The sequence below is a fragment of the Paralichthys olivaceus genome, chromosome 1 (assembly GCF_024713975.1).
Source record: "Paralichthys olivaceus isolate ysfri-2021 chromosome 1, ASM2471397v2, whole genome shotgun sequence".
NCBI classification, from domain to species: Eukaryota; Metazoa; Chordata; class Actinopteri; order Pleuronectiformes; family Paralichthyidae; genus Paralichthys; species Paralichthys olivaceus.
Genome location: NC_091093.1, coordinates 26380789 through 26398289, shown reverse-complemented (window position 1 = coordinate 26398289; position 17501 = coordinate 26380789). Strand labels below are relative to the sequence as shown.

Below are 17501 nucleotides of genomic sequence, written 5' to 3'. Positions count from 1 at the left end.
TTTACATAATATCCATAAATGAAAGTAGCACTTTACCAACACTGATAACACTGCATGTTTGTTCAAATCTGTCGAGGTAACTTTTAAACTTTTTGTATATTTGAATTCTGATCTAACATATTATTTTGCAGCTTGAGCTCAACAAGACAGCGACTGAGACCATTTAAAAAAAACACACAACAAATTCAGAATTTTGTCAACAAAAAATGTGACAGCAGTAAAATGTATTAGTTCTACAGATGATGAGTTTGATAGTTTCTTTATGTCAGAACATAACATACATTCCAGCACTCACAACACTCAGTGCACATCTCACCCTCATGCAGTAGTTTTCTTTTGAACAGTTTCAGAACTGAAAGTTTGTAGCTATAGATGTTCACAGCCTGTTAAAAAAAAAAAAAGAAACAAGAATGAATGTGACCAGAACAAATGTGACAAAATGTAGGAGCCAAGGTTAAGATGCACATTCTTCTTGTCAATTCTAGTTCATTTAAAATGACCCTGAGCAATAATCTGAGTAAACAGTTCTACATTCGCTCCAAACTGATGAAATGGAGGAAAGAAAGTAACTCCTCTTCCACATGTTCGCCATCTTCAATAAATATGTAGGGTGGGAATTCCTTTTGTAGGCATGCTGGTGTTCTTTACATACTCTATGCTGCTGTGCATATAAACGGGTTTAACATGGTGCCAATTGTTCGTAATATTTCAAGATTTGTAGTATTGCAATATTTTTTAAACTCTATCATAGTATGGGGTATGATACACTGTAATAGAAATATACTTCATATATAGTTAAATACTGTATTCAAGGAGTGCATTCAGATGTTCCAGCAGTAGATATGTGGCGGCTGACAGCTGCATATTCTGACGGGAGACGTGCTAAGGAAAAGACAGCGAGCAGCAGAGGTCATTCTGAGCTAGACTCTGGATCAGTCTGCACCAGTCAGCCCTCTTCTGGGTGATGTAGGCTGGGGTAATGATTTGCACAGGAAGGCGTGGCGAGCTCTCCACCCTCGCCTTCTCACACAAGGCCTCTGCGATACAGATAACATACATGCCACAGTCATAGCTGTTCTTCTGTGAAGGGCAGGGCTCCTCCGCAAACAGCGCTTTCCTCCCTGCACCTAAGAAGGGCTCCAGCTTGCTGGCAATGCGCCGTGCGTGCACTGAATTGCTGCCGTTTTGAGAGTCATAGTGTGCAAAGTGGTTGGAGTTGTGATGGTAGACCAAAAGGCTCCAGTGAGATCCTCCTGCAGTCTGGTTGGAGTTGTCGTTAACAGCTAGGAAGACCCAACGACGCGAAGCGAGATCCAGCGGCTCCAGAAACAGAGCTAACTCATCGGGGCAAGAAGCACACTTGATGAACTGGGTGACCTCAGGGCTGATGAAGATGATGGTCTCCCCCAGGACTCTGAAGCGCTCGGAAGCAAAGTACTCGAAGGCAAAACCAATGACTTGGTCATTGAGCCAGTAAGGTCCCTCCAGCAAAGACACATCAGAGCGCCGCAGCAGGCTGTCCCGGTAGCTCAACACTACAGGGTCCATCCTCCAACAGTCAGTGTCTGAAAAACAGAGAGGAAAAGTTCAGTGCTGCCGGATCAGACGTCACCAAATTAATCAGCGACTTATGTGAAAAACAATCAAACCAAATATTAAATAATTCCATGTTCTTAACTTGTGTCTCGTGTTTGCTAACTAGTTCTCTACCAATAGAAGCCACAAACAGATTTGATGCACTTGCCACCACGCCACAAAATATCTATCCTCCACTACAGCTCAAAGGGAAACAGCTTTAATTACAACCAATGAAAGTTTAACATACTTAAACTTATTCTTAAATGCAAATCACTGTTGTAGATTTACTAAACATTTAAGTAACATGGTCAATAAAATACAATTGAATATAGAATTGGTGCTAAAATGATTAGATGATTATCAGTTAATAGATTTTTGATTTACAATATTGAGTATTCCGGCTGTTTATCACGTTAAAAAGAGAAGACATTTCCTGGATACAGATTTTCAAATGTGCAGATTTGTAACTTTGAATTAAAACTATTTTGATCATAAACTTTGATTTTAATTAATTTCCTATATTAGGAAATCATTGCATAACTAATTTGGACTGGTGACCATTAATATCAGGCTTCGTGCAGGTGTCACTGTGAACTCTGTGCAAATCTTTATAATAATTCAGCAGATATTCCAACATTAACCAGGATAATAACTAACAGATTAATCATAATGAAAAATAATCACTGTTTAAATCCCCGTTTAGTGTTAAACAACATTGTACACGGAGGAGCCTGTGTGTGTTTTTAAGCTAACACACACAGATCTAGTAGTTTCCTCGTTACTAACAAGTATTTTATAGTATTCAGAAGCTGTGGGGTTCGTCACTATGAAGTATGTTACAGCTGTAGTGTTACTTTACAATATCTACAGCGGAGTTTAATGGACCAGAGCAGGTGAAACACGGAGGTGAGTCACATCACTGCAATGCGTTTGCAGCGGTTAGCATTAGCGGGCTAACAGCCTCTTCCGCCTCCAGCGTCACAGGAAGAGAAACAACTTCCTTGTTTTCAGCTCCAGAGCTCGAACCTCGATCTGTTCCATCAAAACGCACGCGTGTGATTCACTGTTCGTACCTGGAACAGACACATTCAGGGGGAAAGTGTCGCGAAAACTCAGGTCCTGCGCCTCATTGCAACGCCTGCCGTAAACTGCCGCAGCGTCGCAACGTAAACATTTCACGACAGTACGGAGGAGACATGCTCGGCTGTGATTGGCGGCTCTCATCCGGGTACCTGCGTGGTGCTTTCTCTGAGAGTCTGGTTCATTACAGTTTTTTTTAAGTTTTTTTAATTGAACACAATTTTAAATGTTTCGAAAGTGATGAGCAGGAGACAAAGCAGACGTGAGACTTAAATACTGTGAGTAAAAACAAATAAAGGAGTTAAAGTAAAGTTACTTCGTCTGAATAAAGTTAATATTCAAAGGGCTGGAGCTTGTTTTCTAAACCATATTCTTCTATAATGTGCAGTGAGTCCACTTTTCATGATTTTAAGGGCTGAGAGAAATTTATAATGAAGCACATTGATTTTTGCTTCCATGTGTTTGCAGTGATAACACAGTATTGAAGAGGAGGACGTATCCAGTAAAAGTACTGTACATACTGCAGTGTTATTCCATAACAGGTGCAGGTCAGGTGTTTGTAATGTTAGTGAAGTAAAAGTATAATTGAATGTTCGTGTTTTAACATTTTCTTGTTGTAATGACACATTTTGTAAATGTTAATCATTGATGAATCTGTTTCCTTAACAAATCATTACAACCAAGAAGCCAGAAACATTTAACATTTTGATCAATACTTTAAAGTGTTGGAAACTGGAGGCCACCAAACAAATAAGGAAATCAGTCTGGATGACTTCATCTTCCTTTAAATGGCTAAAAAATATAGTTTTTATAAATGTGATTTTCCTGGGTTTGTGGTTTAATGAAAACAGTGTTGTAGATATTCATGCTGTTGTTGAATAAACTGATTACATTGAATACTGATTTCAGTTATATGATAAAGGATGATGGTGTGGAAACGTTTGGTGTGAAGTGTGTAGATCATGTAATAATACTAATAATAATCATAATAATGTAGTTCTATAAATGGTGATGATGTAGAAACGTGTGGCGTGAAGTGTATGCATCATATAATAATAATAACAACAACAATGATATATAATATAATAATAATAATTTTGTGCTTTAGATACAGATTTGACTTCTAGTAAAATGTCGTCACTGTGTGTGTGTGTGCGTGTGCGTGTGCACATCCTCTCCCTCAGCTCCTCCCTCTCTCGATCCTCTCCCCTCCCAGGAGCCAGCGTGAACGCGCACAGTGGCGCGCCCGAGCGTGGCCGCACTGATTAACGAAGCGAAGAGTTTTCAAGGGACCGAGTTCACACACACACACACACACTCACTCATACATACACACACACACTCTCTCTCTCTCTCACACACACACACACACGGATGTATCTCCACAGAAATGCGCGAGTTCCCGAGCTGAACATCGACTGAGAGTTCAGAGAGAGCACGAGAGGAAACTCAGTGGGAATTAAACAGGAGAAGCTGTGGAGCCTCTGCAACACATCCACACACCGAGACACGGGAAACTTGAGCCCCACTCTGAGCTGACTTCAGCGGTCACAGTCTGGAGGTAAGAGCGTGTGATGTCGTAGAGGACCCGCAGCTCGGTGCGGTGCTGCCCCGCAGAGAGAGAGAGAGTGCGGGATGTGGCTCTGGATTCAGCTGCTGAGTCCACGAATCACTTCAGTCTCTGCAACGAACCTGTTCTGTTAATCTGCTGCTCACTTACAACACCGTGAACTGTCGCCACGCTTTTAAGGTGTGTACGAGCTCAGCTGCTGCTTCTGCTGAAGGACTGGCAGAGGTGTGTGTCTGTGTGTGTGTGTGTGTGTGTGTGTCTGTGTCTGTGTCTGTGTGTGTGTGTGTGTGTTTGCAAAGTTCGCTGCTCAGTGACATGCCATCTAAAGTCATCTGAAGCTGTCCTCATGTGAAATATGAAACTGAAGAACCCCAGTTCTGTTGAAAAATATAACAGTTTGATTATTTTCTTTATTTCATTAGATCGTGTATATTGATATTATAATATTGTACCAATGTTAGACCTGTTGTTGGTTATTGTTCCTGATACTGTAAGTTTTCTATGTTAATTTAATAGGAAACATTTTAAATAGTAATTCAAATGTTCCTAAAATCCTAAGTGAGGTCCTTAATTAGCTTGATTTATTCAACCAACTACACAGAACCCAAAAACATTTTATTTACATGCACATAATGAAAAACAAGCAGCAAATCCTAAACTGCAGAGAAGCTGAAACTTGCACATGGTTGATTATCAAGTAAGTTAAACAGGTCACAGCTTACCAACACACTTGCATGATTTTATTTGCCGTTGAAATCCTAACTGCATGATGTCAGTTTGTCAGATTTCACCAAGAGATTGATATTCATCTTAAATGCTGCGGTTGTGCATGAAAGCAAACAAACAGAAAGCAGACAGAACAGCATCGGCGCATGTGTAAGAGGATGCGGTATAAATAAAAAGTTATTTCTCTAATGGGAGGAAGGGATGTGCTGGTCTGAGTGTGTGGCCGCAGTAAAGTGGGATAAATGTTTCCATGTATTATTTAGTGAAGGTCAGACTGTGATGCAGTGAGAGCAGTGCAGACTGCAGAGCAGCTGTAATTGAACAGGGAGGTCTAATGGGGTGAAGAAGCTGCTGAATCATGGGGCGTATGTACGACTCAGTCAGCGAACCGAGAGACGGCGTTTTACGACACTCGACGTCCTGCTTCTTCTGTGTTGCATGTAGCTTTATGGATTTTTATTTTATCTGCTGTGGCGGTTCAGCATTTTCTTCAGAGGCCGAAATATTGTGTGGGTTTATCGACACTGTAGCTTGTTTTACTTGCTGATTATCTTTATTTTATAAAGTCACCCTTTCATACAGCGCTAATGTATGCTACAAGGAGTATCTTGCCCATGAACACTTTGGCATGCCTACTGGGGGAGCCAGGGATCAAACCACCAACCTTCTGTTTAGTGATTGACCCACTGTTCCTCTTGAGCGGCAGTCGCCCTGTACAAGTTCTGGTTTGTAATGCTAACACAACCTTCCAGCGTAAAAACATTTAGTGTGGCCAGTATTCAGCATTTTCTAGTGTCGGGTCAGAGGTTCCATCTTGTTTCTTACATATCCTGTGGATACGATGATGGACTCGGTTTCCTCTTTGCAGCTAGAACAGCCTCCGCTCATCTTGGAAGGCTTTCTGCAAGATTTGTGTCCGTGGGAGATTTCGCCCATTCATCCACAGGAGCATTTGTGAGGTCAGACTATGATGTTGAATGAGAGGGTCTGATGGGGTTGAGGTCAGGGCTCTTAGTCAAGTTGTTCCACACCAAACTCACCCAACCGTGCCTTTGTGGACCTGGCTTTGTGTGCTGGGGCCGAGTCATGCAGGAACAGCAAAGGGTCTTTCCCAAACTGTAGAATTGTCCGAAATGTCTTGGTGAGCTGAAGCATGAACATTTCCCTTTACTGGAGCTAAGTGGTCAATGGCACTGAAAGAAACACCTGAATTCAATGATTAAGAGGTGTGTCCCAATACTTTTGTCCTTAAAATGTATGTGGATCCACTTTCAGCAGAGGGTCATAACTTGATTCAACCCCCCGCCGTTCATCTCACTGTATTTTGTAGAACAGGATTTCTGTGGTTGTCAGAGCTAAACGTCTTCATATCGTGGGGCTGTGGCAACGTTTGAGATAAGATTAGATTGACTTTATCTTATCTAAGTACTACATACACTATCTGCTGTAAAAAAAAAAAAAATAAAAAAAAAAGCAGGGACATGCTTATGCATAGACTGTTTGCATATACACACATATACTGTTATTAACCAGCACATTGCACACTGCCCATTGTACAACACATACTGAAAATAGATAATATGGCCTCAGAGGTTTATCCTAGCTGACTTGTTTTTGAAACATCATTTCATTGTTTTATATCCGGTTCATAGTAGCTGTGAAGTTTCCCCTGAGAACTCGTCCTGCCTCAGATCGACACAGGTGATGAGAGTAAAGTGGGCCTGTCCTGCAGGAATGTGAGGTCTGAGAAGACACAGCTGCTGTAGCATGAGAGGCGGCCGAGGCTGAGACTCCAGCAACTGGTCCCCGTCGACATCTGACACCCCACAGGCCCCGTGTCTGCTGTTTCTAAGAAGAAGGAGAAAAAAAAAAACTGGCCTCAGTTTGTATCAGTCTGTTTTGGGAGAATCTCACCGACACCACCTGAGAGCTTCAGTTTGAGTCGTTGCAGGAGCTAATTCGTACAGATGTGGTTACATAAAGGTTTCCAGGGTTTGAATAAGACAAAACATTTTACATAACACATTTGGAAGAAGGTGCACATGTCATGAAATCACAAAAACAAAAGCTAATTTTCTGCAGTTCGTTCTCACAGCTACATAATGTGCTATTCAGGCACTGTTTTGAGCTCGGGAAAAATGTCTGGAAAAATGGGTCTGGACATTTTGCACAGTTCATCTTTCACATGTGAAGAACGCAGCAGGAGACTTTTGGGGTCAGACGAACATTCAGTCGAGGGGCGGAGCCTGGGTGAAGCGTGCAGGAGGCCGCAGAATTCACATGTTTTTGTTTACATGCAGGCATCTCCTTCATTTGAGTCACCTCTCCTTCATCCTGAGATATTTGGATTCTTCCAGTTTCATCCATCATGTGTTAGACATCAACTCATTTTCACATTTTCCTGCTGTATACTCACATGGACTCACTCTGACATTTTCCGGGGCTGCAGGAAAAGTTACTCAGAGCACCTGACTTGGACATTTTCGTTCTCACCTACAGCCCCTTTGGAAAATCCAGAAAATGTCAGCGTTTCTGAAAACTACTTAAGAGAAACAATTAATTTAGGTTTTGGTTGCAGACCTGTGTGGCCTCTCGCTCCTTGTGTCCTTGAGTTCACACTGATTCATTTCTGATTCACACTGAAATGACATTAAATGTGCTGTTAATCAGTCACTAGTAAAGATGGTGGTTGTAATGCAAACATGACTGAGATTTAGCAAGAATCCTCATTGTTTTACAACCACTCTCTGTTTCATAACTTTAGTTTCAACCTTTGTTAGGTTGATAAAGATCGTTTCACTTACATGCCCTCGTACATGTCTAGTAAATTTGACAAAAACCTCTGGCATAAAATATATATCAGCAGTAAAACAACATAATATATTTAACCCAACGTTCTTTTATAAGTGTAATACTTATTTGTGACTGTGTGACTCCAAAAGTCTGAACAACAAAATATCAGCTTTACATTTTTGGTTGTTTATTAGTGAAAAAACAGGAAAGTACGCGGTAAAAAAGCAGGTTTCCATGTTGTGTCATTCACTGCCTAAAGTTCACCACACTGACCTACATACATTATACTACCACTTCATCGGTTTCTGTAGAATTCCAGCTATGGGAATAAGGTCACAACATTTATCCCAGATTTCATCTCATTGTTCTTTAAAAACAGAGTTTTTGAAAAGTGCAGCGACTCCTCAAACAGGCTATTTTGTTCTCCAGATGATTAGGTTATCAATCCTCCATGTTGTGACTAGTTCTTTGCACATCCACAACAACGCCTGAGAGCATCCATCCTACAGTCTCTACCATAATCTGAAAATGGGAATGACCCCATCATCAGCCCCTGGAGGTGTCACCTGGTGAACTGAATCGCTGCTTGTGTTTTTGGGGGAACACGAGTCACGTGTTGGAAATACACATGATCGGGATGTCCCGAAATGTGTTGTGGTCGCAGGATTGTATGGCGTAAATGATTGGCATGCACATGAAGTCAATAAAGAGGAACCTGCTTGTGTTGCACTGAACAAAGCTCCCCATTCTTTAGTAGGCCATTATATGAGGGAGGCTTTGGCCTCAAAGGCTCAGCTTCCCTTCGTTTTGCATTTCCCCTCATTAACTCACTGGTGCTAACAGTAGATGGAGTGAGATGGAAAGAAGAAAGTGCATTGTGTTGTTCTTTGCAATTTTGTTTATTTGAAATGAGCTTAACTTGTTCTTTTTAATTAATCCTTCAAAATGTCAAGAAACAGAGTCAACAAACAATACGGATCTGTTTGGAAGCTCAGCTTGTATTAAATTACATTCCATCCTTGAAGGTTTTTAGTTAGGAAAGAAAAGTGTGTGTTTAGTTCTTTTGTTGCTGAAATTATTTCTTTGTCATAAATAGTCTCTGCTTAATATTGGCTTTCCATGATTCAAAAGGATGATTGATTGAATGATGATGTTAGATGCTCACTTGCCTCCTAGTTTGTCTTTTAGTGCTTTGAAGTGAATGGTTGGTGGCCTTGATGATCACAAATGAACTGCTAATCAGTGTAAGAGGTAAGACTTACAGTAAAACCTATCCATGGTGTCACAGGTTCAGGGACAGAACTCTGCAGTTTTCAGTGGCCATGTTACTTCTGGGTTTTGGCAGCACAGAGCTAGAAACTAAAGTTGTTATATGCTGAATTTTCGTGTGTCACAGCTGTGACAATAGCTACTGGCCCCCTGCAGCCTCATGGTACAGACAGGACAGGGCCGACGGTTAATCCTCAGGCATGTGCTGTTGTGTAATGGTACACAATACTGTCCGTTTGCAGAGCAGTGCAGCCATGAAACTACTTTAACCATCAGTCGAAAGTCTTGTTGAAGCCTTCACGAATGTCGTAGCACCGGGAAATGTTTAAATACTTATATGGATGTTTTGCCTCCAATTCTTTACGTTGTGTGATTGTTTCTTTTCAACTTGAAATATTGAACCTCACGGAAATTAGGAAATGTATTGATTTCATTTGTTCGTTGGTTGGTAGAGGATCACACAAAAACTACTGATGAGATTTCCACGAAACTTGTCAGAAAAATGGGCCAAGAAAGAACCCATTAAATATTGACATTAACGTGAACAAAGTGGTGAAAACATTCATGGTTCTTGATGAAAGACATTCAGGGGACTGATATCTATGAGTGTGTGTGTTTTATTTGGTGCAGTTTGATTGAATTTACTTGGGATTTTTCGGCCTTGGCGCAGGTTTCCCTTCTACGGAGCGATGGTCTAGTTTATTTCCGGAGATCAAGTCAAGAGAACAGGAAAAGAGAAAGTTAAGAGTTGTGTCTCTACACTGCCGTTATCTGTGAGATTCTGTCAGTTTACAGTAGTCTGTGCACTGTCAGAACGAGGCAAGAGGGGAGGGAGAGCGGAGATGGTTGCTTGTAACTGACAACACACAGGCTGCGATAAGGGGCAGCTGATAGTTGGCATACTTCTCCTGTGTAATTTACAGGAGTTATCAGTAAACCAGATGATATAGGCTACTTGAAGAGGTCTAACCATTAACTGTGGACCTCTGGTCAGAAGTGGAGCCCCAAAAAGAGTCTGATGTCCCCGTTCTTTTACTTTCATCCTAATAACACTCGCTGATGTGTTCCAGATCGGACAGTAAGTGCAGTGACTTAATCTTTCTTTGTGAACTCAGGACAATGTGGAGTTTCCCTTTCACACATGTAGCACCCAACAGGAGACCGTCCATATCTGACGTGTTCTCATCAACTGTTTTAGATGAGAGGTGGTGCCTGGGAGGCTGGACAATGGACTTGCTCTTTTCACAGACTGGCTCAATGGGACGTTTCACAGACTTTGTGCTAAGGGACTGGCAGGGTAAAGCCCTAATATCTGGTCCAGCTGATTTGGACATTTGGTTTTGCACAAAAAGCTCCTGCGGGTCATGTCCAGATAAGTTCAAGGTTGCAGTACATGAGTAAAACCACCATGGTTGAACGATTATGGTCAGAAACCCTGGAGAGGATTAGAGGGTCTCTATTGTCTCTCCAAAGTCAAAGAGAGAGCCTACTAAGAAGTGAAGCTGTCTCATGTTAGCAAATGTTCCTGCTCTGCGTGCCGTGCTCACTAACGTGCACCACAGAGCAGATGAGCTACGAAAATAGAATCAAATGGATTTGAAAATGGAGCGTCTGAGCCAGTATGAGCTGAATCAGGGCTCAGATGGAGGGTTGGAGTGTTCTGACCTTTTCAGCTGTGAGAATGAGGTATTGTTCTAAGATTGGACTCAGTAGTTTAATTCTTGATGCTAATTCTCTGTTGATACTTGGACTCGTTCGATGAAATAAGTGCATGCCTTTTTAAAATGTGGATGTGCATGTGGCAGGGGGGGGGGGGGGTGAGTGTCAGGACGATGAACCTTTGCATGAACCGATTGCCCAGTGAACAGTTACATAGAGGGCAGGAGTTCTACTGAGGTCTGCCTGCCTGCTGAGGATGGTAAAAACGTCTTGAATGTTGCGGATGTAAATTACTGAAAGTTAGTGTTATTGTCTAATCTCCTGAGTCTTCCCTCATATTCCTAGATCCACATTTTTGTGTGCATCTGTTTTTGTGTGTAAATATATATATATATATATATGAAAAAATATATACCATGCAAGAGGCTTAATGCTTGTTCTTTCATGTCTACTAACTCTTATCTGTCTTGGTCATGGTTTTTGTTGTTCTCCACACGTACACTAGAAACTCTGCAAAATAAAACAAGGCCATGCATGCTGTGTGGGGTTGTCAGAAGGCTTTCTGGAAAATCAAACTAAACCTAAAGTTTAGTTTGTGAAAACTCTTAGTCTCACTTGAGTCTAACCCTCATCTCCTTGAAGCCTGCAACCAAACCTGCGTTATCATGACGCTGCAGCTCTCGCTGTCTCTCTCTCTGTCGACTGCGGCTTTGACTACACCACCAGGCTCAGATTTCAAAAAGGCTGCGGTCTGCTGCAGGCAGCGAGACAGCAGTTGTCCCCCGTCCTCAGAAGAGACAGCGAGAGCCTCTGTAACACTGCCCTGTAATTACAGGTCATGTTTTTTCCTAATACGCTAAACAGATGTGCTTAAAATTATGCTTAACTTTCAGAACCCGGGTTGGACGCAGTGACCTGTCATTACTATCAGTCGGTGAAAGCGCACACTGTTCGCTGTCCTGTTTGTGATTTGGATTTGAAATAGATTCTCAAATCAATTACTTTATTTCTCTCAGTTTCCAAATAATCTCAACAATAACCATTTTAAAAGACATTTAAAATATGATTTTCTTAAAAAACCACGTTATTAAAAGTTCAGTCAAACCATTTTTATAAAGTATGTTATGAACCATGAATTTGCAGACTTTTTTTCAGTACCTTGAAATTCTCTTTGTCATGATTTACATTTGAACAGCCAGGATTCACCGACACTATGAACTGTAGGATGTCAGTCTGTTTTCATGCGGTGGGTTTGTTTCATTTGCTGGGCGTTGAGTCTGAAAACATAATATACATACTGACTTGCAACCAAGTCCATAATTATACTTTTGCATCTGCAACATCTGATATATTACATTGTCACATTTGCTTTTGATCATATGGTGCCCACTCATGCTCCATAATTCATGGTGATGTGAGTGTAGGTGTTGAACGCCCTCAGGGAAGAAAACCTCCCTGTGTCATTATGCAGCGCATCACAAAAGAAATCCTGGCAGCTGATTTAATCAGATCTACTGCAGTTAATTGTCCATGAAGATGATGAGTTCATGTCGGTCACATTTAGATTAAAACTCGGTGTCTTTTCAGGTGTTTATGCTGCTTGTAAAATAAATGAGTTCTTTCCTTGAATATGATTTTGACATATTTTTGGACCTTTGATTGGATCATCAAATGCTACCTCCCCGCTTCTAAATGTGTTTTTGGGAAAATTGTATCAAGCAAAACTACAAAATCCCATTTTCCTTAATTTCTTTGGTTCTTTGTCTAGACTTGAAATATGTATTTTATTATTTTCATCATGGTCTTAAATGTAACTTTTGGGAACCTGCAGAAACCGTGGTTTATGTCTGTTAGCTTGACTTGCTCACAGGTATCCAAAGTAGGAAACAGTGTTCATCTCATTGCGCACATTAGAGGACATGTGTGCTCATCACTGTGAGGTTGGAGGCATCTTGGCACTAAGCTGTGTGAGTAGTGTGAGTAGTTACAGTCATTACTGCTCATCTCCGCTCAGCTATGAAAGACGAGATGAGTCCTTTTGGCATTCGCAGCCTCTCGTACCCTGGGTGTGCGTTTGTGTGTGCGGATGCTTCCTGTTAACCATTCCTCTGTGTCTATGTGTAAAATGTGCGTTCAAGTCCAACAGTTTTGAGCGCAGCCTCTCTGGAAAGTTGTATTTTACTTGCTGAACATTTCTAGAGGAAACGTGTCGGTGTCCTGGCTGCTCCTCAGCGCTGGCTTCCCCCAGGCCAGGGGCGGGTGAATGGGTCCGTTTGGCCTAACAGACTCTCTTTCTGAGGGAGAAATGGAGTGTGCTTAATCCAGGTCAATGATACCTCCTCGTCCCTCACCGTCTTTCTCCTCAACTCCTTCCTCCTCTTCTTTTGTCTCCTCAACCTCTGCTGCTTCTGCTGTTTTGATAACACCTCGTCGCCTGCTGCCAAGTACATTTTGAGGGCATGGTCCATTTGCTGAGGACTCAAACTTGAGAGGGACGTTAAAAAAACAAATATCTCAGGCTGAAAAAGAGGAGCCATACACACAGAATACACAGATAAAGATGTCAACAAGGAAAGACAATAAGATTCGAGAGTTTGTGATGATGAGGGCTGATGCCGGTGTTGATGTGCTGTTGACAAATTTCAGCAGCAGGATTTATGTGTTGAACATATAGATTTTCTACATCTGATTTCCCACAGAGCGCTTACCCTAAAGACTTTATGTGTAAACGCAGTATCTGTTGATGTTGCTTCCATTTGTTCGCCTCTTTTACTGCGGGGTGGTGCACTTTTCCTACTCCATCAGCCAAATGTAGCCTGTGCAGCGTCATATTGATATTTCCAGAGCGAGAATGGAGTCTGAAAGGGGGAAAACATTTTTCCACTCTCTAAAACAATAAAATGTAAATGTGAGGTCAGTTCAAGAGCAAGGGCCTTGTTTTAGACTCAGCCGTCATACAGTACAAACTATTTTCTCCTCTTACAGTAGCTTAATGAGACTATAATTCAGGTAATTACAATGTATGGAGTAAAGGGGAACGTGGCAGGGCCTGTTGAGGAAACTGCTCTCACAATGCCCCATGAAATGCACTGAAGTTTGTGGAGTGTGTAGGAAAATGTGTAAATGTTCCTTCTTGAATGCTTCTTAGATTTTACAGGAAAATGCTCTGATTGCTTTAATTATCACATGTAATCACGTTGTTTCCTTGAAAACCGCACTGGCTTCTGATACCAGTGGGTCATTAAAGCATTAGCTCACACTTCTCTAGTTTTATGACTTTGGCTGAACTGCACTTTGGGTCAATACATATCTTCATGCAGATGTTTTCCTTTGTCAAGAAACAAGAGAACTCATATAGATGGTTGAATGAAAAGCTGCTTTCAGACGTGTGCTGACGTCCGAACATTTTCCTGAAAATCTCCAGAGGGGCTGTACGTGAGAACGCAAATGTCCGAGTCAGTTGCTCTGGAACTTGGAACTTTTCCTGCCAGCAATATGTTAAATGTCTGTAAAATGTCCTCGTGGGAATAGAATAGGAAGTTTTCCACTGATACTAAAATGTATAATCTCATGAATCCTTCAGCAGCCGGATAATATTTGATTTGATTGTTTCTGTTGTGATAGTGGACATTTTTGGAGGGCAGCTCTGGAACTAGACATGCAGGTTCTAACAAAGAGCATCAGTGGAACGCGTTCTTCATGCTGTGGAGTCGGCATCACAGTCACTCCAGTTCCCACTGTGTGACCGTCTGTGACTGTCCGAAATGTCACATGACTGGTTGTGTTGCATTGCGGAGAGCCTTCTTCTTTTAGTGCTGAGTGTAAAATACCTGGTCTTTGTGTCTCTGTCACAACAGCCTTGTGTTGTTTTTTGGGTTTTTGGATGTTTTTAATGTCGACAAATGATGCTACTGGTATTATTTTAATTAAGAACCTAAAAATGATAAAAGTAATAGGAGCAGTTTTTGCTGAAGGTGAACTAGAAATCCATCAACAGTCCTATGACGGTGAGGTTACGGTGTTGTTATGTCGAAGCCCCGTGGAGCTGCACTTCCCGTCTCACCCAGAGCTGCTGTCGTTGTCCTGGGAGTGGACACAGGAAGTGGAACTCTCCGCGGCAACAACAGAGGAGTGGTGCTGTTTACTCCCATTGTTTCTGTTGCTCTTTCATTCAAGGCTGCATTTTTTAAAATATCAGGTCCTGTCAGCGGCCTGTGGCAGAGTCTGAAGGTCACCATTAATTCTTGCAGGACAAACGTGACATGGCAATTGCTTGTCACCACTCACATAAAAGGTGTTTGTGTGTGTGTGGGAGCGACCATGTTTCCATTCCTTCTGGCCTCTCTTTTTATGAGGGTCTATTAAAACTAATCCAACAGTCATTTACAAGCCTCTGATTTAACCTCGCACTTTGGAATTGTTGTTTTTTTTTGTCCAAACATGAAGTTAATTAACAACGTTGATGCACTGTTGTTTTCTCAGGAGGCCTGTGATGTCAAACTCAGGGACACAATAAGTTAAAGGCACAGAAGCTACAGATTGTACATATCACAGCACATATTAGCATGCAGCGCTCCGTCTTTACAGTGGTGACCGTTCCCTGTATTCATTTCCTTCCTCTGCCGGCTCCCTCCACTCTCTCTGCCGTCCACTTCAGGCAACAACAATAATAGTTCCTTGGCAGCGAAGGCTCTTAATTTAGCAAACACACATGGCATTTCTTCCAGTGTCATATTCTCGTGTTGCTTGTGTCACCTGTTGGAGTTCGGCCGGTGGAATGTGGAGGGTGTTGGTGTAGGTGCAGCGCTTCATTCAGAATGAGTAGCCACAGTTATCCTCTGCTGTGTGCACAGACGGGCCTAAGGGGCCTTCAGTCATTTTTAATTACCGTGTGGACAGTGATTACAGTGTGGACGCGTTCCAGCCCGGCTCTGGCCTCACAGACTCAGATGTCTCGATAACATGCTTGTGCTAAGAAGTTGTGGTTTATTAATGGATTGATCCCTCTGCTCTTTCTTTTCTTTTGTTTCATCTAAATTATTTCTTAGTTTATTTTGGTTAAGGAGCTTTAAACGTGATTCCCTGAATTTCCTGAAGGTTTCTACAGACTTCTATGTCTAAAATGCCACAGGGACCTTAATGGAAGCAAACAAATAATAATGTAAAGGACAAGACAAGTTGTTGTTGCATTCGGCATCCAGTTGATCATAATGTAACTTTGATTTGAATGAGGACTTTCATTATTCGTTATGGTTATTAATTGTTTAACTGCTGCAACTAAATATGAGCAGAAAACAGTTTCCTAGTTTCTCAGATAATTGGGACAACATTAATATCACAGAACAAATTGTTGCTGAAATCGTGGACTAAACCGGCTGTTCGACAAACTATTGAACTTTGTCAACAATAAGTTCAAGGTGGGATGTCGGCTCTGTCGAATTTCTTTAATTTCTCACCCCTTCCTATCTTTCGCTCTCACTCTCCATTTTCCCACAGCTCAGATTTCAGGAAACCGACATCCTCTTCGCTCTCTCTTGGTCCGTTTCCGTCTCTGAAATGCCCTCCTTTTTTCTCCATTCACTCTCTCCATCTCTGAGTCTGCTCCGCCTCTTCTCCCTCCTGCCGTACCTCTGAATATATCGGTCACAGCTCACGTTCCACACCCCAGTCACCACTTCCTAGTCATTAGCAGTACACTAGTCATTAGTTACAGAGACAGAAAGACGTGAGAGCCGAGTGAGTGCACAACATGCAAAAATGAAAAAAGAACGTATGCTATGCTGCGTTTTACCGCCGGCCCAGAAAACATGTTACTGTTGGTGCATGAGAAAAACGGAGCCTTCCTTCTGGGCCTTAATTGAAAAGTTAAATTAGGAGGGAAACTGTTTATCTCCATGAAGGTCACTGGGACTCTGATGACATGAGTGGTAAATCAGGCTGAACTAGATATTAAGGTATTTATTGGAGGTAATACTGCTCTGACTGTGTTGTTGGCTCTCTAGTAGGTTAACCCAGCCAACATAACAGGACCAAACCCAGCCCAACAAGCTCAGGTTGGGTCTCTACACTCTACACACCCTATCCCCAATCTGAGATCTTCACTGTTGGGTATCTGTCAATACACAGATCAGTTTACAGCCCCACGTAACATTGCAACATTTGCACTTGGTGAATTTTTGGAGTAATGGGGGTCATGAGTCTCTGACACTGTTATTTTGAGGGTCACGGGCTGAAAAGTTTGGGAACCTCTGCATGAGAGAACTGCTGCTGTAAAGTGAAGTCGCTGAGGTGGATTATTGAAAAGAAAGAATCTGATTTATAGCTGATTTCAAGATTTACCGTTATGTGAATCCTTGTGATTGACAACTAAAGCTTGGTTGTTAAATATCAGGAAATATTTAAAAGAGAACTAAACTGTTTCTTCTGCGACTCCTCTTCAGATGTAGAGCTACTTTCAGACACTACAATCACAAAGACGCTGCTCAGAGAAAATATTTCCTGTGTTGGCAGATCTACTGTTTCTGTCATTCCCCCAGAAAAGAGTCCAGGTTCTGCAGCCGTCAGCACAGCCCACACATCAGAGCTTTGAGGAAGAATTAGCACGTATTAACTGCAATTTAAACTCAACCCCAAAACCAAACTGTTCAAGACGCTGACTAAAATGTTGGCATCCTGCGCTCCTTGTTTTCCATTTGCCCAAATTAGCGTCAAACACGGTCATTCAGCAGTGAGTTAAATACAGGGAGAGGGAACAACAGGCAGCTGAGCTGTATCCTCACGTTACAGTCAATTAACCACATGGTCGAGGAAAAAAAGGTAACCTCTG

At 41.9% G+C, this 17501-nt stretch overlaps 2 protein-coding genes across 8 annotated transcripts in view; one reads left to right on the top strand and one right to left on the bottom strand.

Moving 5' to 3' along the window:
- Positions 1-178: 178 nt before the first annotated feature.
- On the bottom strand, positions 179-2790 carry senp8 (SUMO peptidase family member, NEDD8 specific). Its single transcript, XM_020099409.2, has 2 exons — positions 2652-2790; positions 179-1565 (listed from the first exon to the last, which is right to left on the bottom strand). The coding sequence occupies exon 2, from the start codon at positions 1546-1548 to the stop codon at positions 883-885; it is 666 nt and encodes a 221-aa protein (XP_019954968.1). The 5' UTR covers positions 1549-1565; positions 2652-2790; the 3' UTR covers positions 179-882.
- Positions 2791-4013: 1223 nt separating this feature from the next.
- The window catches only part of myo9aa (myosin IXAa), a 144682-nt gene continuing 131194 nt past the window's right edge, over positions 4014-17501 (top strand). For 6 of the 7 annotated variants that reach the window (XM_069526195.1, XM_069526200.1, XM_069526210.1 and 3 more), the window contains exon 1: positions 4014-4219. The gene's annotated coding sequence lies outside the window, so the exon portion shown is untranslated. Of the gene's footprint in view, positions 4220-4384; positions 4409-17501 lie in introns of those variants that run through there. The other variant, XM_069526190.1, reaches the window with a different exon arrangement.